Source organism: Pyxicephalus adspersus, chromosome 2, assembly GCF_032062135.1.
Source record: "Pyxicephalus adspersus chromosome 2, UCB_Pads_2.0, whole genome shotgun sequence".
NCBI classification, from domain to species: Eukaryota; Metazoa; Chordata; class Amphibia; order Anura; family Pyxicephalidae; genus Pyxicephalus; species Pyxicephalus adspersus.
Window position 1 is genome coordinate 124,204,129 of NC_092859.1, and position 27,675 is coordinate 124,231,803.

Sequence of the window (27,675 nt, forward strand, 5' to 3'; positions counted from 1 at the left end):
GGAAATGGATTTGGAATAGATTTGGTTCGGGATTTAAAGCATTTGCCAGCTAAAAGCAAATGATTTTTAAGAAATTTATTCCAGGTTTGCTGTATCCCCCAGGTTCACTCATAATAGTCTATCTTCTCAGCATATAACAAAAAAAATTGAAGCTGAACTCCAGGCAGATTATCTTATTATCTCAATAAATGTATTTTTAATGCAAGCAGTGTATCTGAATTTGAAGTTATCAGCCTCCTGTAGTACCTGTCAAGTACAACTTCGTTGGGCAGATGCAAAGCAGCACAAGACGCTAATCGGGTGTGTTGCAGTGCTCATATACTAACAAGAAGTATGCTGATAGAAAAACAAAAAGGCAGTAAAGGAAAGTGTAAGTCCTGCAGGGCATTGAGAAATATACCTAACCTGTTGTTTAGCTTGACTTTTAGCCAAAGCACAGTTTTATTTAAGGTAGATAACACCCTGTACAATATTCTAATATTCTAGTATTGCACCCCCCCCCTTCTTATTAAAATATATATTTCTATAGATATCCTTGCAATCAATTGTTATTGGCATTAAAACAGCCTTGTACATTGAACTCCCCATCCCTAAAATACAGGAAGCATGGTGCACACATGTTTAATGTCATGGCATAGGGATAAGAATGTAATAGAATGGGGCAGTCTGTCAGTGGCAATGGCATCTGGGCATTCAAGTTTGCACCTTCAGGTTTGCATTTGATATATATGACTAACAATCTACAGATACCAGGATGATCAAGGATTGTTGTTTAGAAGCTCTGTCTATCAAAATATTTCAGTTTTGTAAAAGACTAAAATGATTATTTTAACATTTCTAGAACTGTACATTCAGCAAAAGGTGATACAGACTATGACAGCTCATGGGCATTACTGTTGCTATTATCTCAGTTATTACTATAACTAAGCCTAACTTACGATCAGGAATTCATGGCAGCAGTAAAATAGTTATAAATATTTATACTTTCTGCACACTTCTATTCCTTATTTTCCAAGGCACATGTAAATTAAAGATAGTAAATATAATATCTTTTCTGCCACTGGTCTAATACTTTTGGGGACCTTTTGTGTAACTACAAATGTCCAGTCTCCATTTGCACAGCTTCAAATTCTGTTCCATCTATGAATGTTGAGTCACACATTTTAATGCTTTGCTCCTGTTATAATACATAATTGAAGTAGAGGCAGAAGAAAGCACATCCCTTAATGCAGTTATATATTCATTAAAAATAACAATCTCTATTTTTAAATACAACAAGTAAAAGTATCTAAATTGTCCTGTATTCCCTTTCACAGCAATTAGTAATTAGGCCTTGCTGCAGTGCTAAAGTTCTGACAGAAGGGAAGAGTACAGCAGTCAGTATGATGACTGGCTTGTTAAAGGGGCCGTCAGACTTCAGGACCAGAAGATATCAGGAGTCTTCTGAGATGCCAAGAAAGACTTACTCAGCAAAACCTTTCTGTATGCAAACTGGGATCTACAGGCTGACCACCAACATATCAGCAAATGTGTTCATGCTTACACTGGTCAACTCCCATCTAGCACAGGGATTGACTTATAAAACTCATTTTCAGCTGAAATTCCTATTACACATTGCAACCGCTACCCCTTCTGAAACTCCTGTACAGGGTTCCATATGAAAAAGGAATTATCCTTGACCTAATAGAAAAATACTCCCCTAGCCTTTCTATTCACTCCTTCAATGACCTACTAATGACTTTCTCACTCATAACCTCATCACGGCTCCAAGACTTTTCTAGAGCTGCCCCGACTCTCTGGAATGGTCTTCCTTGTCCTATTTGGCTTGTTCCTACTATTTGCTCATTTTGAAGAGCACTCAAAACCCATATTTTCAAACTTGCCTACCAGTCTTCTTCTGTTTTTTTAAAGCTCTCACGACTTCCTACCACTACATATTCCACCCCCTATTGTGTGACATTTCCCCCACCTCCTAGATTGTAAGCTCTTCGGGGCAGGGTCCTCTCCTCCTCCTGTGTCACTGTCTGTATCTACCTGTCATTTGCAACCTCTTTTTAATTACAGCTCTGCGTAATATTTTGAGCTTAATAAATCCTGTATTTTAATAATCATTAATAATAACAACCATGTTTACCAAAGTTCTTACCAGGTACACCCAACCAGGTTTATTACAGCTGCAAATGTTTTACAACTCCCAGCATCATAAATCTTCTATTGAGGTGATCTTTCCTTAGTCCTTCAACTTTCTGCTCCTGCCCACCTGGAGTATATGCCCTGCTCACCCAGGAGTAGTGAATATTCAGTAGTCCTCACTTATAAGCCTTATCGAAGTAACTCCAGAACATGAAATCCTTTCTATTACTGACATGTCCCAACTAACTGTTTACCATTTTCTCTCCCTGATCTTGATGACCTCAAATCTTATTGAAGTCCATGGTGCCACCATTAACTAGAAAGACTAACTTCAGTTAAGGGGAACTCTTCTGCTTTTTAAACCCCTTTACAGTCTAATTAGCAAGCTAGAGGTATGTTCCTGACCAAGCTTTGATACCATTGCAATGGAAGACATGGACTCGACTTTCTGGTCCAGAGATCTGTATTCCAAGATAGTCTACACATAAATACAAGAAATTTTATTTTATTATATGTATTGCAATTGTGTATTTAACTGTTAAACTGGAGTTTAGCTTCAGGTTTACACTGTCTATCTGACAATGAATTTTACATTCACAAAAGCATTTAGCAATACTTAGGATTACACTCTGGATTATATAGTATTATTTTCAACACCACTTTCAACCTGGGAAACCTTCTCACTGTAGTGATGGGTTTAGAGACACCTGTCATCATGTCATTATGTGTAGGTGTAAATGCGGGGAGGGTAAGGGAATGGTTCTAACTTCGGCCTACTTGTAAGGTAAGAGGTACATTTTCAGGATGCACAGGATTCATCTATATGTTTTTGTTAGGGTTTTTGATTTTGTTATTCAGAAGTACTGTAGAAAAGATAACTTACGTAAGGGGGATATTTATGAAACAGAGACATGGCTAAAATCTCAGCACTTTCTCATACTGTTTATTCTCCCTAGCTTGTTTAATACTTTATTACAGCAAGGAAGTAAATAATAAAGAGTGGTTGAACAGTCAGTATTCAAATATGCATTTGATGTAATTCATTCAGATAAAACCCTGAACAAATAGAGATTTATAATCAAGAAATATGCAAACAGAAGGGTTTTGGCTTGTAAAAATATATATTCATTTGTTGTACATTAACACCATTAATAAAATTATATTTGACAGCAGACAAAGTTAATTCCATAAGGCTCTGGACTAGCTTGTATCTGACCGATTTAGATCATTTAAAGGCTCATGGGAAAACATACATCATAAAATGTCACAGGACAATAAACTATAATTAAAATGTATGTTTTCTCATGAGCCTTTAAATGATTGCATGACTGTAACTTTATGTTATTTCCAGTACCCACATTAGGTGAAATGTGTCGGGAAATTACATCAATTGTACTGTAATGAATATTCAGTATTGATATGTTCTTGTTAGACTTAAAGGGCAAATAAATGCCCCATGTACTAAACCGGTCAGATACAAGCTGTCTAGAGCCACTGTCAAATATATTTTGCTATTTTTCAGTGTTAATTTACAAAAAATTTATATATTTTTTTGCATGCCAAAAAACAATTCTGTTTGCATATTTCATGATTATTACAGCAAAGCATTGAGATCTTTTTTTTTTTTGTAAAGTTAACATGTTTTATCCAGGCTGATGTCTTTAGCTTAGGTGTCTTTGGAGCAAAATTTACTGTATATACAAATAAATCAGTCCAAATATTTTTAACCTCACTGTTTTCCTTTTATGGTTTCAAACCCAACTCAGTTTACTCAATCATACGACTAACAGATTTACAAGTGTATTATAATAACAATTTTTATCCATTTCATTTTTTGCAGCTCCAGAAGGCAGTGAAAGAACAGTATATTTAGTATGGTTTAGTTTACAAAGTGTTAGAAAATGGTTAAGTTATATCTGCATATCTTGGCCTGTATGTGGCCCTCAGGGACTGAAGTTAGGAATCCCTGATCTAAAGCCTGAACTTGCAAGAACATAATATATAATATGAAATAATCTATTATTACAGAAAAGCCCATGGGACTAGCAAATCAAAAACCAGCAATGGCAATACCATTGATGTCAACAAATCATAAAAAATCACCATGCAAAGCGCTAGGATAAGATTATATGAGCCTGTACCCTTTTTTATTATCAGTAATAGTGAATGATTTCATTTCAATGATCTGCTTAGTGTATATGTGTTATGTAAAAAAGTGTAATCTGTTTTACTATTTAAGTTAGGTAAGTGTATCAAGTAAGTAACATTACCGAATGGATGCCTCGGCACAAAGTATCCTGTAGTGCTAAATCATAAGGCCTCATGTCTTACTATTAAGTGTTATGGGGTGAAATGCAACAAAGCGTCAATTTACTCATGTTACGTCTTGGATTGACCATCTTAAATAAACCTTAAAACTTCCGAAGCATTAGACATGTGTTTTGGAGAGTGCATATCTAATTTCAGCAATGCAAAAACTGTTTAGTTGACAGTGTTCTGGAGGTGATTGTAAGCCAAGTCCGGTAGCAGGTATTTCTTTAATGGTGCTAATAATGTTTTACAGCCAAAAGTATTTAACAGAATAAACAGCCAATGGGTTTGAGGATACAAAGATTTAGCTTAATATTAAAACGGAGGTATACATTAACAACAAAAAAAAGTGCAAGCAGGTAGGTTGTTTATAGTGGAAGGGACAGACAATGTCCCTTCTGTAATAAAACATATGTATCTGACAGTTCACAATCTTTTCTGAAATGTACACTGAGCTTTGAATGTGTAGCTCATTGTACAATACTAGGTACTCTGGCATACCTCCAGCTGCCGAGAATGAATTGAATTCACAAGGGCATGCGCATGTGCGTAATGTAATTTTGATTTGGCCAATCAAGATGGCCAAAGACCTAAACCCGGAAAAAAAATGGGTGAAGATAGCAGCACCGGTGCCAGAGCCAGAAGAGGTGAGTGGCTTTAAAAAATGTCAAACAGGCAGGTAATTTCACAGCATAAAGGACATTGCCTGTCTCTTCTGCAATAAACAACATGCCTTCTCACAATTTTCTTTTCTTTTAATGCTAAATTTTAATAAAATGTTACTATAAGGTATTAGTAACCACAATCATTTAAAAAAAAAAAAGTCACACAAAATTACAACATAAAAAGGCTCAAAATACTTTCAGAGGCTTTCATTTCACTTATTCACAAAGTTTTGCAGATTAATACAACACATGGAAGACATAGTGGGTTACTAAAAATAGGAAATAGTCAGATGTTGGATTTTATTTTTGATCTTGTAACAAAAGGTGAAAACAGGACAGTTGCCAGGGGCAAATAAAACATGTTTCTTTCTTACAGTTTCATATATCAGTCCAGTGAGTGTGTTTTAATCTGACTGCATAGGATGGGAAGCGCCTTTATTCCCCCTTTCTCCTTTTTTTATGCATCAGATACAAATAGGAAGATGTAAAACTGCTGCTGTATGAAAATATAGAAACGCCAATGACAAATTAAGCCACTGCTACAAATACTGAACTAAGGCTTATGACATCACACTGTTAATAAAACTAGAAACAATTAAAACAGAAACAATTAAACAGATATAAAAATGCTCTAAAAAAAATACCATTCTGAAGCAATGGGCCCTTTAGCAGATGCCACCACTGTACCCTCCCCAATACTTATCTAATTTTTGCTACTTACTGAAAAGCTATGGATATTTTTTTAATGCAATAAAAATACCATGAATATTTTAAACTTCCCGTTTTTGTCCAAAATAAACTGTCTGTCTACCATACAAATGTTAATAATCATCTTTCTTTAAATCATAAGTCTGGAAAATCCACCTTGAAAGAGAGGAGGTTAAAGGCTTAGTTACAAAGCCTTGCTGACACATTAAAAATGCAGTTCTATAACCTATACAAAGCTACTAAAATCAATGAATGGCATCAAATGGCGCCCACATCAACCCAAGACATTATCAGCAAGAAACTGCGTACAGGATTTAATGTGATACTGGCCTATGCTTGCAAGATGTATGTATACCTACAGAAAAATGTGCAATAACTATAGAGCTGATTAAATCCAAGTCACGGTAAGGCAATAACACAGTTTGATCAATAGTCACATGTGAAGAAAGCCATTTCGGTGTTTAGGAACCTTCACTGAAGGTGATTTTTGTAACTGACATAAACAGTATGAGATGCAGTTCTCAGAATTACTAGCACCAGCACAATGTACTAGGATGATTTGTTTCCAATGGATGAGTTCAAAAATCTGTTTTATCTGCAAACCATTTTAGTGACTGATATGCCGGTATTCCGCATTGCCATCTGGAAAGGCAGAAATTTGCTGTCCCCTACTGAAAACCATCTAATAGAGAAATCTACTATGAGTGTTCTTAAATAATACAGAACAGTAAGCTATGTAGATAAAGATTACTGCAAAGTATTGTTCCAGAAATAAAATATTGCCTTCTATTGTATTAAAGCTATCTATTGTAAAAATACTATAAAGTCTGCACTCCATCATGCTTGAGCGCATACAGACACACACAAATGTATGCACATATATACGCACGCCCAAATAGTTTATGGGTACCAGTTACACATATCTGAAAATCCCTGACTGATAAAAACACTTAATGAGTACCTAAACTCTTCTATATAAAGTAAAAATGTTGGTGTTTTTTGGGGGATTTTTTAAGTGCAATACTTTCTTTTTTTTTTTTTTAAAGGGTGCTGCACCGCCCCTTTAAAGCGTACCTAAACTCAGAATTTTTCACTTTACATAAAAGGGTAGTCAACCCTTTTATGTAAGTTGAAAATCCTGTTTTCTTTTAGGTGCAACACCTTTTTTTTTTTTTTTAAAGTGTGAGTGTGAGCGCAAAGTGTGAGCGCAAAGCCTCCCGAGATAAATACGTTAGGCATCCCGGGAAGCTCCTGGGCGCTCCTTCCTCCTTCTATGCATGTCTACGAGTATCTCGGGCATGCGCAGCAGGAACCTTTTTGCGCAAAGGCAATTTGAGATAGGCAATTTTTTTCATCCTACGTCACCCGATCTTGCGCCTGGGTCAGGTAACATAGGATGAAGAACAGGAAGAAGAAGAGAAGATGGCGGCGCCCACAGCAGCAGCTCCGGGGCAGATGCCGAGACGATGTGGGACCCGATGCAGTACAATTTTTTTTTTGTGCACTTTTGATTTTAGTTTCTTTTTAAGTCTTTATCACCATGGCAATCAAAACTTAATGGGAGCGCAGAGCCTCCCAGGATACCTACGTAATGACCTGACCTGATCTCAGCCATGCACAGAAGGGGCATCTTTTAATACAAGGGGAAAGAGATCCTGATCTCACACATTCACAGTGAGATCAGCTCTCTTTTTTTTTCCCTCACAGCGGCTATGATATCTGATCTCGCACAGTGCAAGAAGACCGGAAAAGAAACCAGAAGATGGCGGCGCCCAGCGCTTTCTCTGCGCTAGGATGAAGAGGAATCCCAAAAATCAAGTCACTAGGAGGACCAGTCCCATCGAGAGATCTGCAGTATTAAAGGTAAGTGTGATTTTTTTGTTTTTAGTTAACTTCCACTTTAAAGGTGATGTTTAATCTGCCTATATATTTACTTTCCTTGTTCCTACCCACACTCATTTTTTTTATTCTAGTACAATCAATAATTTAAACATTTTTGTTTCTATTTCATACTTAATTTTAGTCCTAATAACATGACCCAGGTAGCTAGGATGTTCCCCCCATACTTACCACCCTTTATGTCCTTCCATCCTTCCCTCCACCCTTCCACATTTTCCCACCACACCACGACACCAACAAACTCCTTTTGTGTAAAATGCACAACTTATTTTAAACATTTCCATAACCAAAACATTTTAGTAACAAGCATAATTACATCATAATTACATAACAATAACAATTACACTTTTCCAAAAACCTGAATCTTTTAACTCTAAAATTTGTACCCTTTCAAAATTATTACTCCTTCCTGGTTACAAGCCCTCGGAGACACCACTCACCACACTATACCAACGGGAGGAGCTGCCCAAAAACCATCTTTTCTGTTCTTACACTTTTAATGGTTCTCACTTCTGCCACACATATTTAAAGATGTCCTCCCATGACCCCAGCTGCAGGTGGGAAGGAAGCTTGCTCCCTTACTTTCCTAAAACTACCTCCCACCTCCTCTTTCCTCCCCTTTTTAACCCCTACTTTCCCCTCCCCATTTTTCAATCTTCCAACCTATCCACTACCTTATTCCTTTTATTCAAACTCCCTATAGTTCCCCTAGCCCCCTGGTCATGGCTGCCTTCTGCTCACCTTCTTTCACTCAGCCACTCCAGGCTGTTCCTTATGGTTGGCTCTCTATGCAATAAAAGCAGATTATGACTTGCAGGAGGGGTCAGCACGCTGCTGTAAATTGCTTTCCTAAACAAAAAGCTGTGATATTGCTCACTTGAAACTGAAATCCAATGAAGGAAATGACAGTAAAGCTGGGTAGAAAAGGGCTAGGTAACACTAAATGTCCCCAAGGCTGGAAATAATGCACAAATTGCTACAGCTGCTAATCCAGGTAGTGTTTACATTATACAGTGATATCAGAGTAAGCTATCAACACAAGTAGGTCTGTCCAGTAGGTACATACACAACCACGGATACAAATAAAAACATCTTTTTGCACTAAAACTTACTATTTTTACAGCATGATGTGAATATGTGTAAGACATATAGCAATGTATAGCAAAATATGAAAGAGTTAAGGAAGGGCTCAGCAGTTTTCCTTCTCATTGCTATATATTGATTTTTGATTCCCTAGCTGGCATACTGCGGTGGTACAATCCTATAGCAATATTTTTTTAGGAAGATATACTCGCTCTTGCTGCTTGTCTACAGCTGTAGTGAAAGTGAAGAGAAATTTATTATATACATCATAACTATATTTAAAAACTATTTAGTGGAAGCTTTAGGGATAGGTATGGATAGACTTTTCTATATATACACATAGAGGGGACAGCGCATGGCTAGCATTCTGGCCTTAAAGTACTAGGATCCCAGATGTAAATAGAATAGATTAGATGGAAATGTAACTCTATAATCTACTCAATTTGCTGGGGGTTTTTTTTGGTGCTATTTTTATAAATATACATACCAGGAATCTTTTTATTGGAACATAAAACGCAGAACGCTTTTTGCATATCAATAATTAAGACTTAGACTGGTAATTGAATGGTGGAAGTCACTGGTGGTGACCTACTGGTACATGCTAAGGTGGCTATGGTGACAATTGCATATACAGAACTGATTAATTTGGTCAAAGTTTTATCTTTTTACACTTGCCATGGACCGCCTTTGGGTGACACCCCACCTACCACATAAAGAATCTCTTTCCAGGTATTTAGGGGTTGGACATGACATAAAAGGCAAACTGGATGAGTTTAGGCCATGGGTACAACGTTTATACCTACAGGTATACATGGGTACTTCATGTGTATGGAGAAAAGTGCCATGTTAGACTGCAGTGTCTGGTGCTTATACTGCATATGTTAGAAGCAATAGCAGATCAAAGCATATCAAAGCTGCTAAATTCTAGGAAGAAAACATGAATATAAAAGCTCTGGTGTAGGCTCCAAACTAACTTCTGTGTACTGTAGATATAACAGGAATGGTAATGGAAAGAAGAATAGCACTGTAAAGCACAGTGGTGAGAGCTCTAAGCAACAATGACAAAGTAATTGTCCATGAAAACAGGTCCAAGGTACAGAGTAAAAATGGCAACTGTGTAAACTGCTGTAAAAAGCTCTCATTAACACATATACGCAGTAGGCTTCGTCTGCCCAGCCTTTTTCAAACTTAATTTTCAGTCAATTACAGTTCCAATAAAGTTTAAACCTCGCAAATGAAACTGCTAACTCTTTTAAGTGCCAGACTTCTTACCTAAAAGTTTTTAATATATAAAATCTCGACTTTTTCATCTCCTTACCTCATATAATAATAATATTTATCAATAGGCATATTTAGCAACAGAATCTTCTGTGAAAATGGGTGAGTCTAGGCTGAATGTTGTGTGCCACATTGGTATATGAGTCCCTATATGTTTTATGTCTTTTTAAAAATGTCTCAGTATGCCAAACCTTTTCTTACACCAACTAGCAAATCTATCCTTAACAAAGCAGCCATTGGATTTGAACGTATGCTTTACAGACGTGGTGGAGAGCTTAGATGAATGGGACAGAAATTCTACACTAAAGAAAATAAGACTGATTCACCTCTTGCTTAAAAACTTTTGATGTCTAGAACTCAACATAAGCCCCATAAATCCTATGTGCAGAAACCTGTCAGGAACCTAAAAACCATCATCAGTTTCCCCCCAAATTTCTTGCTGCCTGAAACCATGGCTTTTTTTTCAACATCAGTTTTTTAGTCCTCCTGAATTCCTACATAGCAACCTTTGAAGCTGAAGTATCTGAACGGGAAGTGCTTGTTGCTATCAACATTTTTAAAAATCATAAAAGCCTAGAATCTGATGGTTTTACAGCCCTCTTCTGTACAAAATAAATGTACTATGGTAATTGTTCCGCATCTGGTAATCTCTAATGTGCACTAGTTTGGGTCTCATCCCACGTGGTTATGATTTCCGACGCTGGCAAAGATCCACAGGTGTGGTCTAATTATCGCCCTATATCATTCCCTAACATGGATCTTAAGATAATTACCAAGATCCTGGCAACCTGGCTGAACCAGTGTTCGAGCATGTTCACTCTTAGGGATCAAAGGGGATTTGTACATTGTAGGAAGGTTGCTGACAATGTACGATGAGCAGTTCAGTTATTAAATATTGCGTCAGCATACTCCCTGGAAGCAATATTTTTATCCCTAGATGGACATAGGGCATTTGACACACTTTCTTGACCCTATTTTTTTTATTTGTCCTCTGCCACTGGGGATTTGGTGAATGGTTTTTAAAGTTGGATACAATTAATGCGGGGTGATGTGGGTACTGTACTGGAGAAGGAAGGTACAGACAGCAATAACAACATCAGCAAATCCAATACTTTCTTACTCTCATAAAAATGTGTTTTATCTATGATCATTTCAATATTAGTGGTGCTGCCTGGACAGAAAGCAGGGATTGTAGATGAATGCAGAATAATGTTCTATTCCCCCCTGGTTTGAGCTCCTTTCCTGGATGAACAGAGGCAGGGGTAACAACTCACTGCAACTGGATATCTGTATGCAATATAATAACAAATACATAAAATAACACTATTCTCCAGAACATCTTGATGATACCTTAATTGTATTGCAGCCACGGCCACAATATACAGCTGTGATTATCTGAATTAAAAGCAAGTATTATGAACACTTACATTGAACTCGCAGAGATCCACACTGTCCAGGCTTTTGCTTCTGTGGATCCGTCCTTTTATTCTCCGTAGAGATGGCTTTCCTTGGCTAGTACTTGAGGAGGCTGCATTGGGGTTCTCCGATGATGGGGTAACCCTACAATATATCAAATGTAACTGTTGAAAATTAACCCGTAATTTAAACATTTAAAATATCACCAATTAGTTTCCAATAGACTTTTGAGGTCGAGAAAAAAAATTAGGAAATTGTGTTTTATGTCAGGCATGGGCATTTGTTGTTGCTCATTGCTTTTATGTTTGTGTAAGACTTTGTGAAAGGCTGGGAGCACATAGAGTAGTAAGGGATGTTTAATTTGCCAAGAGTACTGAGTTAGATTTTTACCTCTGATTTTATTTAAGTTCTTCTTTAGCATTACTATGAATAGGATAGTAAAGTTAAAGTGTACCTATACTGAGAGATGATAGAGGCTACCATTGCTAAACTCATTGTACAGAGTGCTGATTGCCTGGCTGATCCTTTGGTTTTGATAGTTTTAGCCACACTTGAAACAAGTATGCAGCTAACTGTTTAACACATTGTGTGGCAATTATCTGCCTACGTGTGCTGCATAGTTATTCTGGGTCAGTCTCAGTATTAAAAACAGAGGATCAGAACACCCACCAAGCAACTGGAACTGAATGTATGAGGATTTTCTTGAGGAAAATAACATTAAATTTTTTGTTGTAGGAACATAGCAATCTTTATCATTTACACAACACAAGTAGACAAGGTGTTTAAATCAATGTTTAATGCTGACTTGATAACTCCTTTAAAACTGCAACCAGGGCTGTCTGTGGCTATCTTTGTGCCCCAAGAAAGACACCTCCAGTATCCCTTCTCCTCCCTTCCAGGCCAAAAGCCAACCCCAGTGACTGCACAATAAAAATGCGAATAACTGATCTTTTTTTTTTTAATTGACACCAGTAGTAAAAATGCCTCTGTAGTAAAAAGAAAAAAAAGTGTGCCTACTGCTAGTAGTGACTGATTCTAGCTCTGACCATGTAAGAACTGAGGAAGCTCTGTCTATTAACAGCCCTGCTGGCACCCCAAGATTTGGCAGTGGGGTAGGAGACAACAAAGGTAATTTGGATGTAAGGGGGCAGTGACACCTATCTCACAATTTATATTATATATGTCCAGAAATGGATAGTGCCCTTCTATAGGCTGGTGGTTGTTATACCACCAATTAACAGGAATGTACGCACAGTGTACCTGATTTAATAAAGCTCTCCAATTCTAGAGAGGATCCACTTACCTCAGTGAGGCTGGGTGAGCAAGCAAACCTGGAATACATTTCTTAAAAGTCATTTGCTATTTGTTAGCAAATGTTTTAAGTCCTGGACCAGATCCATTCCAGGTTTGCTGTGTCACCCAGCTTCACTAAAGAAGATGTATCCTCTCCAGCCTTGGAGAGCTTTAATAAATCAGACCCAGTGTACCTTAGTAGCTGGCCTAACGTCAATTTGTTCATAAATTACCATTCATAATACTTATCTCTCACTGGCCTGGACAGTACACATAGCTCTTTATATAAAAGATGAAGGAATACCAGAATTACTTTTTGTAATAGATGCTCACTGAAATGACATAATAATAAACAAAATTTGACTATACATCTACAGCAGCCGCCTATTACTTAGAGTAAGCTGATTTATTTAACACAGTAATGCCTGTTAAAAGCAAAAGACTAGACTGTATTTAACGATGAAAGCAGTGACAAATGATTTTTCCACAAATGAGTAATGTAATGGCTGTCTCATTGTTAAACATGTCAATGGGTATGAGAACAAGATTTTGCATGTCACAGGACTCAGTGAAACCATCTCAAAATATCAATAAACTGCATTGATACCGTACATCCTGAAATACTAATAATCCACAATGCAGGCAAAGCAGGCGATTACTTGATTAAAAGGGGTAATGTGTCTTGGTAAAACTGTGAGATGTTTAGAAAGTTTGTACAGAAGAGTATTGAACTTTAACTATGTAATACTAATTTCTAGAGTAGTCATATACAATCATGTGAAAAAGGTAAGCACGACCCATTGAAGTGATTCAACTATTTTAGCATTTTAAAACAGGCAGACATTAGACTTCTATCTATCTATCTATCTTTCTGGAGGAGTATGGAACTAAGGCTGCATACACACGTACAATAATTGTCATCATCCAAACGACCTTCCTGGCGGATCCGTGAAAGATCCTTTCCAACAACTAACGACTGCACGATGCATGAACGAGTGCTGTACATACAGCACCCCTTCACTTCCATTAAGATTGTTCGTCGTTCATCCTCCGTGGATCCGCCAGGAAGGTCGTTTGGATGATGACAATTATTGTACGTGTGTATGCAGCATGATGGACGGATTGATGGACGTTCGGTCCTTCAGACAATGGATTGATTGGGTTCAAATTGTTTGGTGATCTTTTTAAATCCCTTTACTCCAAGGCATCCACAGGCTTCTTTCTTTATGACTTTAGAGAGATCTTGGCATGTTGATATCACCTATGTTAATAGCAAATAAAAGCACAATATGTGAGGTTTAAACAGGTTGTACCAATATGCTCGCTTAAGGAGGTTCTTGTTATTTGTAGCCAATCTTGCACATCTGATTTTAATTTCAGATAGAGGTGAACTTATTTTTTTTTACATGACATATCTGCATTATTGTTAATTTTGAATATGAGAATGAGCACAACACGTCCATTTCATTTGTCAATTTTTTAAGTATATTACCTTTATATATAAACCTTGTCTAAATGACTTCCTCCTCAAATATGCTAAAATAAACCTAACAAATTAAATGAGGTGTACCTACTAGGGATGAACGAGAATGCCTCTGGCATTCTCGCTCAAATTTCCTTGAACTTCCGCGAAATTTCGGCAAACTGATTCCGTTAAACCATCCTTAGATCGAGGACAATATAACTCTGGAATATTGCCTGTGCCATGGGCAACACAGGAAAGGCAGAGAGAGCTTAGGCAGCTAAACTCATGGCTTAAGTCCTGGTGGAAAAGGGAAGGGTTTGGGTTCATAGAGCACCGGACTGACTTTTCATTTGGGGTACAACCTGTATGCCAGAGATGGTTTGCACCTAAATGAAAGACGGTCTGCTGTGCTAGGGGAAAGATTTAGGGGAATGGTGGAGGGATATTTAAACTAGGACAGAGAGGGGTGGGACAGTCAAATAAGGTGGCAGAAAGGTTAGTCAATATTCCTGGGTATACTCTCTTTCGTAAGGACAGAGTCTTTTTCATAAAGACAGAAGGCTGCTATAGGCCCCCCAGTGCTAAGGAAGAAATAGAAAATCAACTACTAGCACAGATGACAAATCTGGGTAGCAGTGACCATAATATGATTTATTGTAATGTAAGCTGTAAACAGGAAGCAAAAAGAGGAAAGATAAAAACATTTAATTTTAAAGGAGCAAATTTTCCATTATTAAGGGCAACTCTCTGTGACTTGGACTGGGAGACAATATTGTCCTCAAAGAACACAGAACAGAAATGGTAATGTCTCAAGTCTGTTCTACTAAAGCAAACTGAAAATGGGTAATAAGTTTAAGAGGCAAAAATTAAAACCTATGTGGCATACAGCTGATGTTAAAAAAGCCATAAGGAACAAGAAAAGGGCATTCCAAAAATATACCAATGAAGGATCACCTTCATCATTTGAAACCTATAAAGAATATAACAAAAGATGTAAAAAGGAGATAAAACGTGCAAAACTTCAAAATGAATGACAGATTGCAAAGGAAAGTAAGGCAACCCCCCAAAAATTTTACAAATATATTATTAGCAAACAGTTCAGATCTGAGCATGTAGGCCCCTTAAAGGATGTCGCTAGGTTGGTAACTGGGGATAAAGACAAGGCAGATTTACTAAACACTTTTTTTAGCTCTGTGTACACGAAGGAAAATAGGAGAGCTCAAGTCCAAATTCATAATAGCAATGTCACTGCCTTAAATGAGTCACAATGGCTCAGAATTGATATGACTGAGAAACAGCTGGGTGAAATTAAGGTTGACAAAGCACCAGGACTTGATGGATTACATCCACGTGTCCTTAAAGAGCTGAGCTCAGTTATTGCAAAGACATTATTATTTTTAATTTTTAGAGACTCTTAGTCACTGGCAAGGTACCGATGGATTGGCGTAAGGCCAATGTGGTTCCTATCTTCAAAAAGGGAGGAAAGTCATAACCAGGTAACTACAGACCAGTTAGTTTAACGTCCATAGTTGGAAAGGTCTTAGAGAGTTTGATAAAGAGCCACATAGAGGAGTTTCTGCTGGAAAATAATATTATAAATGATAGTCAGCATGGCTTCAAGAAAGACAGAAGTTGTCAAACAAATTTACTCTCTTTTTATGAGGAAGTAAGTAAACAGGTAGACTGTGGAATAGCAGGTGATATAGTGTACTTGGACTTTGCTAAAGCATTTGACACTGTACCCTACAGACAGTTAATATGCAAGTTAGGGTAGATAGGTTTAGAAAAGTCAATCTGTAAATGGATAGAGAACTGGCTTAAAGATCGCATCCAGAGAGTTGTAATTAATGATTCATACTCTGAATGGTCTAAGGTTTTTACCCCAGGGTTCAGTGTTGGGACCTTTACTGTTTAACATCTTCATAAATGATATAGAGTTTGGGATTGTTTGCAGATGACACCAAACTATGTAATGGAATTATGTCCATACAGGATGTCTATAATCTACAAGCGCTCCCTCAGGAAGTAGTTTCAGCAACTACTATAGATTGCTTTAAGAAAAAGCTGGATGTTTTTCTAGAAGCACAGAAAATAACTGGGTTTTAAGCCTTTAAAGTAACATTGATCCAAGTAACTGTTAATCCAAGGAACATCCAATTGCCTCATGGAATCAGGAATTTTTTTCCCCTGTTGAAGCAAATTGTACCAGGGTTTTTTTTGCCTTCCTCTGGACCAACTATGTCTTATGGGGTTTTATATCTGGGATATGCTTATTTCCCTAGTGGTTGAACTTGATGGACTTATGTCTTTTTTCAACCTAACCCACTATGTAACTATAACAGGAGGATTCACAGGATGCCTTGGGAATCCTCCTATTTGCGATCCCTGGGGCACTAGTGATGATGCAGCCCTGGAAATCTTCCTATTTAGAGTTTATTAAACTCTAGTGCCCCAGGGATCGCACACTCTTCTCAATGAATGCAGCCACAGCTGCAATCATTGAGAAGATGCCTGGCAAGGAGAACCTCCTGACATTGTAATATAAGTATCTCTTACAAATGATACATTTGTTACAGATACAAATGTACTGGTATTATTTGTAAGAGATACTTATATTACAATGTCAGGAGGTTCTCCTGTGCTGGGCATCTCCTCAATGAGTGCAGCTGTGGCTGCAGTCATTGAGAAGAGTGTGCAATCCCCGGGGCACTAGAGGTTATTTACCGTCTAATGCTCGGGGATCACAGGGCATCATGCAGCCGTGGAAATCCTTCTGTTCGGCGAGATCTCAACCTCTCGGCGAATCAGAAGGCCGTTCTCGCTTTTATTTTCGGTAAGCGAGAAAGGCCCGATTTGCAGCGAGATCGCACTTAATACTCTCTATAATAGGGGGTGTCATTTACACCTATGGTTTGGGTAGGAGGAAGGTTAAGTGTTCTAGTTTTTAAACAAATAACAATACATGTCATTTGCATGATATTTATTACATATTGCCATGTGTTCTATATGCATTACAATGCAGATTTAAATTGTAGTCACTTAAGTGTCTGTAACAGCAAGCTACAGGTCAGTGAAGCCAAAGCTGCAAGATGCAGAATTTGTTTAAATAGACTGCTCTGGAGAGAACAGTCCACAGCGATGTTAAAGTATTCTAAAACTAAAATAAAATGTGTGGTACAAAATGCAGCAACATGTTGTTGTGAAGGGACTTTAGCCTCAACTAGCTGGGGACACTACTGAATTACATTTTCCCCTTTTCAGAAATTTCTCATAAAAACCTTTAAATATTTTAATCACCCTCATTGTACATTATGATATACCCTTAGTCATGTGTTGCCTCCATCACAATATAGGGAGGAAATACACAGAACTGTTGTTTAAAATTGAAATTGAACTTTTTGAGACTTCATGTATTTTCCCACAACAAATATATTTAAGTGTAGACTGCCCTTTCATTACAAGTTCAGCAAGAGTGGAGAATTTTGTTTCGAAATTGCAATTTGATGATTGACATGGAATCAATGACAACCTACCCCCACTCAATCTAAAAAAAAGTATATCTTGCAAAAAAAAAAAGCTTGGTATACATTGCCTTTCAAATGCATGTATAATGATATCTGCAAACTGTCAACTGTTAATTAGTTTGATAGAGACTGAAAAGGGAACTGTTTATGTTCTTCCTGGGATATTATGTTCTGTAACCAGAACTGTGCTGTCAGCCAGTCACTAGAAGCATACAGGAGATGAGCTGATCTAGCAATCTGCACACACCGGGACTTATTGCCTGGTGCCGGCGACAAGATTAGATGAAATACTACCCCATGCAGGGTGATGACTTCAACGAATAGTGAATGCACCCCATTCATTCTGCACCACCAAACATGAAAAGGGAGATGGAGTAAAATTATAGAATGGTGCAGAGTTAACTATATATATTTCGAAACCACAAATAAATGCTGATATGATTTTAGTTTTTTACATCACGTCTACATATAGGTTTATCCAGTAATATAGTAACTTATGTTATCTGATTTCAGTTCAATGAAATATTAATTGTAACAGCCTGATGTGTTATTGCACAGACCTACATCATTCAAAGTAATTCTTAAAAAAACAACCTTTTCACCAGTGCCAGAACTGTGTGCACATGCATGTCCCTATGTAGAGTGGCTGCATTACTGCAGGGTGGTCACTTGCTGTCCTAGGTCCTAGGCTTGCTACCTTTTGGCCCATGGGAACTACACAGAGTGGGAGAGTTGCCGTGTGGTGTTACATACCATAAAACTGGTAAAAGAAAGCCAGGTTTTTATTAAAATTATAATACCCAAAATCTGTTCTCCCATCTAGGACTCCCATCTAGGACTCCCATCATCCTTCTGAGACTTTTCAGAATTTTTTGCAAGTACATTTGACCATCTTTAGATCTGCAATTGACCTGCTTCAAAGTGCTTTTACATTCTTACATACTTGTAAGGATGAGAAACAGCTCTGACTAAAACAAACATTTGTAACCCTTTATAATGTCAAAAATGAAAATTGTATTTATGTAGTTTGCCCTGTACCAAAATGATGTTTTGGGAACAAAGCACAGTGTAGTTATTTACAAATGTCCTAGAAGATGTGGTGTATTTTCCCATGGTACATGAAAAACAAACAGGATGAAATCATGAAAGGTTACAATATAAACAAAAATATATTTAGTAAAAATTACAAAAAACTTAACTAACGGAAGAAGGGAAGAAAGAGAATATTATTAACTAATTAAGGTTACCCAGGGGTTTATGAGGTTAATCCTAATTAACCCAGATTCCAGGTCAGTGACTCACATGGTAGTGAACCTAAGATCTGGAGATTCCAGCTATCATTTCTAGCTTAAAAGATTTCAGAAAATACACCGTCGAGAGCAACTGTGACCAACCAGTGGTCTGCAAGAAAATTTTGGTGGTCCGCAGCTCTGGCTGGTGCTCCCTCGAGCAGGGTCAGGAATAGGACCCCTCTGGGGGGCACACCGGCCAGGGCCAAGGACCATGTCCCTTGTACGGATCCCGGGCTCGAGATGGTGGGTGGGTTGACTCAGACTTGCAATAGGAGAATGGGAGGGTTCTTGCATTATGACATCACTAAATGGGAAGTTTTTTCCCCTTTGAGTGACAGCTGGCTCCCCGCGCATGTGTGGTAAGGAGCCGGTAAGTTTAGTGGTCCGTCCGAAAAGATTGGCGATCACTGGTGAAGAGAGTAAGAGTGAACATACTGACATTTCTGCAACACCAATCAAAACAGAATTTTCAGTTGTGGGAGTATATGTTAATTTTACTTAGGAATTTCAATGGCAAGTTCTTCTTGTCACAGATGTCATCTATCATGTTCCCAAACCCACAGACTAGAAATATATAAAGCTAGAAAATGAAATGACTTTAACAATATAAATATAAGGCAGCCATACACTGTACAACATATACCTACCGAAAATAGGAAAACATTGAATCTAACTTAATACTATTAAAATTAGGGCATTCTCAAATATAGAATGATATATCAGTTGATTAGGAATGTCCATTCTTTGTTCTATTGACAAACACCAGTCAAAAACAGCACTTCCCGTCATTCACTATACCAACACAGACAGTTGGTATATTAAACCCCAGTGGGAGCTCCCATTGGCTAGAGAGAGCGCACTCCAATGGCTGAATGTGAATGAGGGGGGTTATTAGTCAACAGGTTACCACTTCTTTGTTCTCCATTCTTACAAATCTAATTTCCACTAGAGAAATGCTATATTAATAAAATGAAAAATATTTTAATTGATAAGCACCAAATCATGGTGGCCCAAAGACTTTCAATACTGCAATTTTTAAAAGTGGTGATCAGGATATATAAAACACACAATCCCTATTCTCTTTAAAAATATGGTAAATGTTGGCAGGCATATACTCTACAACTAAATGCTCCTGCCATTTGCTACTTGGTTGCACAATTTGACTTTCCTTCTGAGACATTACTTAGCTTCTTACAAATTAAACATTTTACAAAATCAATTTCAAACTAAAACTAAAAACTGATTTTTCCTAAATTTTCCATACTTAAAGGAAAGACATCATAAAACACTTAGAACTCTATTTATAAAACAGGAAATATGACATTCACTCCAACATTCCCTGGTGGGAATCAGTTACTGTCATTGAAACACATGAACCTGGAAGGTTCCTACAAGGGAACATTTGAGGGAATGTCCAATTCCGTTTTATAAATACAGGTAGTCCCTAGATTAAAGACATCCGACTTACGGACGCCTCCTAGATATGAATAGTGCTTCCCTGCTTGTTCTGTTCAGGACAGAGACATGACTTGCAGAAGAAATCTTCTGCAATACACAGCTGAGGTTGTGGGTGATTTTTTGGAGGGTGAGCTCTTTTTGCAGCGCATGTAACTCTGACCAAGACAAACGCTGCAGTTGTTTCTTTTTGCATATCAAGGCATAGCTTGCTCCAGAAGTTAATGAATGTCTAGGCTCCATAAAGAATTTTTTTGCTTTGTTTGGGATTAATTCACAGTGAGGATTTTATACAGTAACTGACACCACGCTGCCTAATAATATGTTGAGACAAACATCCGTCATAATTGCATTTATTAAAATACTGTACATGTTCCGACTTACATACAAATTCAACTTAAGAACCACTTTTATAAATGGGACAAACTGGTGTTTTTGGCATATAAATACACTATTTTTTCTGGTGAACGTCTGCTTTACCCCTTTTTTTATGCTAAATCTTTCTTTAAAAAAAAAAAAAATATATATATATATATATATTTCCAAGGCATTGTTAGGACAGACAAAAAAAGGTAAAAGTCATCTTTTCTGAAATGAAACTGTCTTTGGTTAGAAAAGGGAACGTCTTCAATCATGAAACAGTTAAAGCACAACTCCACCTATAGCTGTTTCTTTAGTTTTGGTTTCAACCATTTTTATTGTATTTTTTACAGTGATAGAATAAAGAAAAACGAAATCATAATGTAACAATTATAATTATTGTGGTAGTATTAAAAGAATAAATAGTTAAGGTAAATAAAGAAGTTATAAGGAGCATGGGGGATGAACAAGTTTCTATTGTTGGCAATTCAGGAAGGAAATAATAAGGAAATCTAAAGCGTTATTATACCCAGGGAAGCAAGAAAAGCATTTAAGGTTGCCAAGCCTGAAGTGCATACTCAATATAAATTAAAAAAAAGGAATAAAGAGTGGCTTTTTGAAGGCAACATTCAAGACAAAAGTGTTTTATTAATAGGTGAAAAAGTGGACTCCTAACTAGACAAAGTCCGCCTGTGCTATACAAGGAACAATAAAAAAATATACAAAATACAATATTAATCTAAGTCTTTGTGTGTTTTTTTGTCTCTTAAACCCAACGTGTTTCACCCATTGGCTTCTTCAGGGGATGTTTTTGGAGACTAATATTATATTTTGGAAGTGGATGAGGTGCAGAAACAACTTTGTTAAGTGATGATTTGAGTACTCTGGCATATAGATTTGGACCGCTTACACACCTACCATCTATAAATGATAATATGTTCAAAAAACCCTACTTCCTTTGGAATATCACCATAATCCTAAATTAGGAACTACCCTAACATCCTACCAATGCCAGAGTACCCAAATAATTTGTCTTGAATGTTGCTTTCAAAAAGCCACTCTTTATTCCTTTTCTTTATCCATAAGGTAATAAAAAAAAAATTAAAACAGAAGAGTTCTAAGTAAAAGTAAAGAAAGAGAACGAAGAAGAGGAGAAAGGTAGAGCAGGAGAGAAATATTTCACTCTGGTCTCAATCATTGATGGCTTAAAATTTAATCCACTGGTCCCACATTTTCTCAAATCCTAAACAAACAAAATATTCCTTTGTTGAATTGACAAAAAGGTTCATCAAAGTCAGGGGATATGTGGAAAACCAATAAGCTAACAGATGTTATAACCCCCCCCCCCCACACACACACACACACACACACCAAAATAAAAAAGTATATATTGTATGTACTTGTCATAAAATTAAATAATGGGATGTGACCATGGGTTGGGAGCTACTGGCCTAGAAAGGCAACAGTATGGAGGGGGATAAAGTGTATAAATGTTCTCTCACATGATTATATTGTATAGGCCAGCTATTCTCAATCAGTGTTTCATTGAACACTGGAGGTTCCTTGGGGCTTTCTTGAGTTGTGGTTGTCTGTCCTCCCATCTGATGGTGCCTGCAGAGTTTGGGGGGGGGTTTAACAACACTTGGTAGGGCCATGAAAATGACCCCAGTGATTGTTTTACCTGTCCATAAGGATTGCATTCTGACCACCACGATAAGACATTCTTCAGGCCATCAGTTGTTTTTCCTGTGAATTTTTGTCAGCAGTGGTTCTCTGATACCTGAACAATATTTTAATGGTCCCTCTGAGGTACATTCGGGAAAGGCTGGTATATACTATGTAGTAAAGTGAGGAAAACGCAGGAAGAAGGAATGCTGTGCTTTCCATTGTTAATGCTCTCTCTTGCACTTTATGAGGGGATTAGGCGAACCATATAATGGTCTTCTTTAAATAATACTTGCATAACTATCATTGGATAATACTACCGTAGTGAACATACCGGTATACTATAAATACATTTTACAATAAAGCTCTATATGCCATTTTCTCATCCGCTTGCTGTTTTCTGCATAATATTCATACATATACCCCAGATAACACTCAGCTCCTAGTACATCATTGATCTACACCCTGAACTGGAAGCATTTCTCAATTCCATGAGCTGGGGTTTCTTCAATCATTGCATGTACAGCCATAGAGAAACCTGTAGGAAATAGACAATCCATTATGTTCTATATGACACAGAGGTGGCACATGCATTTCAGAACCTCAAGCTCTTGGGATTAGAAGAACCACCCTGATATGGATCAAAAAGAAGGTATAATCTTTGGCCTTTAAATTACATCATCATTATACAAAGAGGCCAATGGACGAGGATTGAATAATATTTCATGTATGTAGTTATTCATGGCATGACTACCATTGCTGGCCTAGCCTTAAAAGGATTGTTGCCTTCATGTTATATTGCCCCCTACTCTTTAAAGCATATGCCAGGGTAAAAAAATATATATGCATACCTCTTCTGTTTGTCTTCGCTTAATCAAGCAGAGAAAAACAGAAAAATAACTGCTGATGTGGTGGTGTCAGCCCTGCCAACTTAATTTCTGATGGAACAATCAAAGAACACAAGCTCCATACCTCCATGTGCAACAGACAGAGAGCACAGGAAGTTCAGATCACTAGATTTTAGGTACAATCAGCAGGAGCTCGCTCTCTCTCTCTCGCTCTCTCTATCTCTCTCGCTCTCTCTCTTTCTCTCTCTCTCCTAGACTTTCCAGATCTGAATACTTGTTCTGGGTCAGAGCCCTAAAAAGTGATAAATGCAGCAGGACAGCATACCAGCCAGGCAACTAGCATTTTTAGAATGGGATTGGCTGTGTCAGCCCTAATATTTTTTTAATGACAGGTTTTCTTGGCACCTGTGGGTCTTTAGATTGAAATGCCTACCTTTGCTACCCCTAGTAACCAATGATCTTCTCCCCTTGTACCTAAATACATCAGACAAAGGACAACACAGATATTTTCTCTTCTGTACTCCTTACTTTACACCTTTTTATTGAACAAGCCATAGAATATAATTTATTTGTTACCTAATTGGTCCAAACTGGTGAAAATTAAAATTTGATCATTTATGTTCAGACTACAGATCCGTGTTGTCGGTACTTACCTTCAAAATGATCTGGGTATGATTTTAGCAACCACTTACCACTTTTAATAAACTGTGCCTGATTCATGTGACTGTCACATTGTAATATAAAGGAATGGTATTGTCCTCTCTGATAAAAGGTCATATTGGGTGTCTGGGCTATCTATATACAATATTTGCGTTTAGCTCCCTATATCCATATTATTACATTTCTAATGTGGAATTTGTTTCTTTAATAAAAGGCACATGATTATTGCTGTAGAAACATCTAATAATATTAAGTTTCACCTGTATAGACTATTCCAGGGTACCAATAGAGTAACATAAAGATACAAAATATTCCATAGAAATCCTCAACCTGGCATTGCTACTCATTATAACTTTTGAATGCACAAATGAAAATATGATTTGAGCAGAGAGTACAATAAGTAAAAATAAAAGTCTGACAATAAACTATGTCAGAATTGTGAGTCCATGTACACAGTAAACCTCTGTGGCTTTTTCACTGCATTGCAGGCATTATATTCAGCATAATAATAAAACATTGCACTGTACAGTGTACAATTGAGGGAATTCACCCATGGCCAGCCTCACGGATTCCATCATGTCATTGGATCATATCACACCAGGATATGGATTGCAACACAATATCCACCATAGTAATAGTCAGTTACTAGAGAGCTCTGGATTTATGTATATATCCCACGATACCTAACAAAGGCCATGGATCCAATGTGTGTCTTCATCATCTATATGTGGAAAAGTATGCCCCATGTGTGTAGTGAGCACGATCAATGCCTGTGCTATATTTGCACCTATATTATACAGAATACCAATACAAAAATCCAAGGTGCTGATTTTCTTTTGCAGTGTCAGGAAAATGCAAACCACTAAAGGAAAAAATTAAATGCTTGTTGTCAGCAGCTTTCTGATTGCTCCTGCCAAGCTTTACAATCATGCAGTGTGATCAATATAATATTGTACGATGGTTTTGTTTATCATGGCCCATACTTAGGCTGTAAATGTCCAGCAAGCCTCCTCCAGACCCATATATCATTTGTGGTCATCAGGCAGCTAAACAATGCAGAATGCATGCTTTACTATGCCATCACACCTTATGTCAGCATCTATAGAATAGGCACTGCATCATCCCTACACACAGTAGTACTCCATTGTGCAGCCATTCCCAATCATCTATGCATGGGCTAATCATCTGTATATTCTGATTTAGGAGACTTGGGGAGGTGACAGACATCTTAGGAAGAAGGACCAGAAGCTCTTCCTGTCTCCTTTTCAGAGCATCATCCCATGTTCCCAGCAGCCTGTACACACATGATTGCTGCCATATGCTTTGTACATGATCCTAATAAGCCACATGCAATGCTCATGTGTAGCATGTGAAGCACAGCATGCATTATGTGTGAGATCAGAAGGCCAGCATGCATTATGATGAGTCGCCATGCACCCCCCAAAGAATAAAGAAGCCCCCCAGACTCACCACAGCCTCCTCTTAATAGGTAGAATGTTCCCCCTGTTTGAAGGAGTCACTCCAATCGCCATCTGCAGCACAGTCAGGTATTTCTGGTATTTCATTTTGTCTCCCCCCTTGGTTCTCCCCTCCGATGCCCCCCCACAAAGCTCTGCATGCGATCATGAAATTGGGATTCCCAGGCATCTGCCGTCCCCCGGTTTGTCCCTCCCTCTCCCGGGCTGTGCGGTGCCCTCGCTGTGTCTTGTCAGCAGATCGCCATTTGTGAGCGGTACATAGAGATCACATTGACAGCTAGAGGTGGCAGCGCCATCCTTCTTCCCTCTCCTCTGCCTGTCTTCTCCCCTCCCTCCTTTCCTCTGTCACTGAAGCCCCACAATCCTATTAGCGCCTAGAATAGCGTCCCAATAATCCCTTCTCTGTTGGTTTAGGTCTAATGAGGTTGTGGCTCCAAACACCTAGTGATCACATCCAAATTAGCAGCACAGCATCCTGGTCCCTTCTCCCTGGCATCACTGCAAAGGGCACAAGAGGAGGGGGCAGTGCTGGCTACAGGCAATAAGCACATTAAGCAATTATATCATTCCACCAGGGTACAACCTTCTAGCAATACCAGACCTAAACATTAAAAAGTCTCTTCTTTCTAGACTTCAATTATAGGGGACAAGCAGAAGGGCAAGGGGAGAGCACTGACAACCTTATTGATGACACTAAAATGTATTACTGTTATTGGTAATCACATGTACATTGGTTGTATATTGCAATCATATTATTAATCATTGTAACCAGTCATAAATCAGGATGGTCTGCACATAGAGAAAAAATGGGGTGCAACATCTCCTAGATTGTAAGCTCTTCGGGGCAGGGTCCTCTCCTCCTCGTGTGTCTATATTTGTCTGTCATTTGCAACCCCTAGTAAATATGTTGGTGCTTTATAAATCCTGTTTAATAATAATAATATGCAGGAACCCATAGAAACCACATTTCAGGATAATATAGTCAGATTTTAAAATATGATCCTTAAATCAACCGTTACAGTTAATTGGGTTGAAATATTGCCACACGTATTTATTCATAAATCAGGATGCAGGAACCCCCAGCAACTAAATATCAGGATAGTATAGTCAGTTTGGTGAGACATGATCATAAATAGGTATTATAGACTCCTGCACTCTGTATATCATCATTGATCTTTGCTCTATTTAAACTATTAATTTCATGGAATACCCTTTATATAGGTTTATGTGATTGTAGTGTAGTAACCACTAGCATATGACTTTTATTGTCCTGATTGCTGTATACTAAGGGCAGGGTATATAATAAAGGCAGTTCGAATTTGGATAATATGCTAACATTTCTGTAGTTTTTTTGTTATTAAATCACTTTTTGCATTATTTAATAAAATACTTTGAATATTTTGATTTCACAAAATGTGTTTTATAAATACAAAATGCAATAATGTAATATAACATATACTATATTTTCTTGGACAAGCAGAAGGGCAGGGGGACTGGTGACTGACTCTAATTTATTACTGTGTGTTACTGGTCACATCACATGTACATTGGGTGTATATTGCTATATGTAATCAATTATAAATCATGATGGTCTGCAGAGATGAATATTGGGGTGTAACATGCAAAAACCGATAGAAACCACATTTCAGGATACTATAGTCAGACTTTAGGATATGATCAAATGATCAACCATTACAGGTAATTATATGCACACTGGGTGAATATTGCTACATGTGTTTATTCATAACTCAGGATGCAGGAACCCCCAGCAACCAAATATCAGGAATATCAGGAGTGTATAGTCAGTTTGGGTAAGACATTATCATAAATAGGTATTATAAACTCCTGCATTCTGTATATCATCATTGATCTTTGTACTATATAATGAGATACCTTTAATATAGGTTTATGTGATTGTAGTGTAGTAACCACCAGAAAATGAGTTTTATTGTCCTGATTGCTGTATACTAAAGAGTAGTTCGATACTGGATAATATGCTGAAGTTTCTGTAGTTTGTTCATTATTAGATCACTTTTTGCACTATTTAATATTTTGATTTCAAAAAATATGTTTTGTAAATACAAAATGCAATAAGGTAACAAAACATGTACTATATTTTATTAATAGTAGACAAGCAGCAGGG

General features: G+C 37.6%; 1 protein-coding gene across 1 annotated transcript in view; it reads right to left on the reverse strand.

Annotated features, from left to right (window-relative positions):
* TJP1 (tight junction protein 1) overlaps window positions 1–27,675 on the reverse strand; it is a 255,756-nt gene that overhangs the window by 181,235 nt on the left and 46,846 nt on the right. The window contains exon 3 of the mRNA XM_072399088.1: window positions 11,504–11,636. Within this exon, the coding sequence (XP_072255189.1) occupies window positions 11,504–11,636 (133 nt within the window). The remainder of the gene's footprint in view (window positions 1–11,503; window positions 11,637–27,675) is intronic.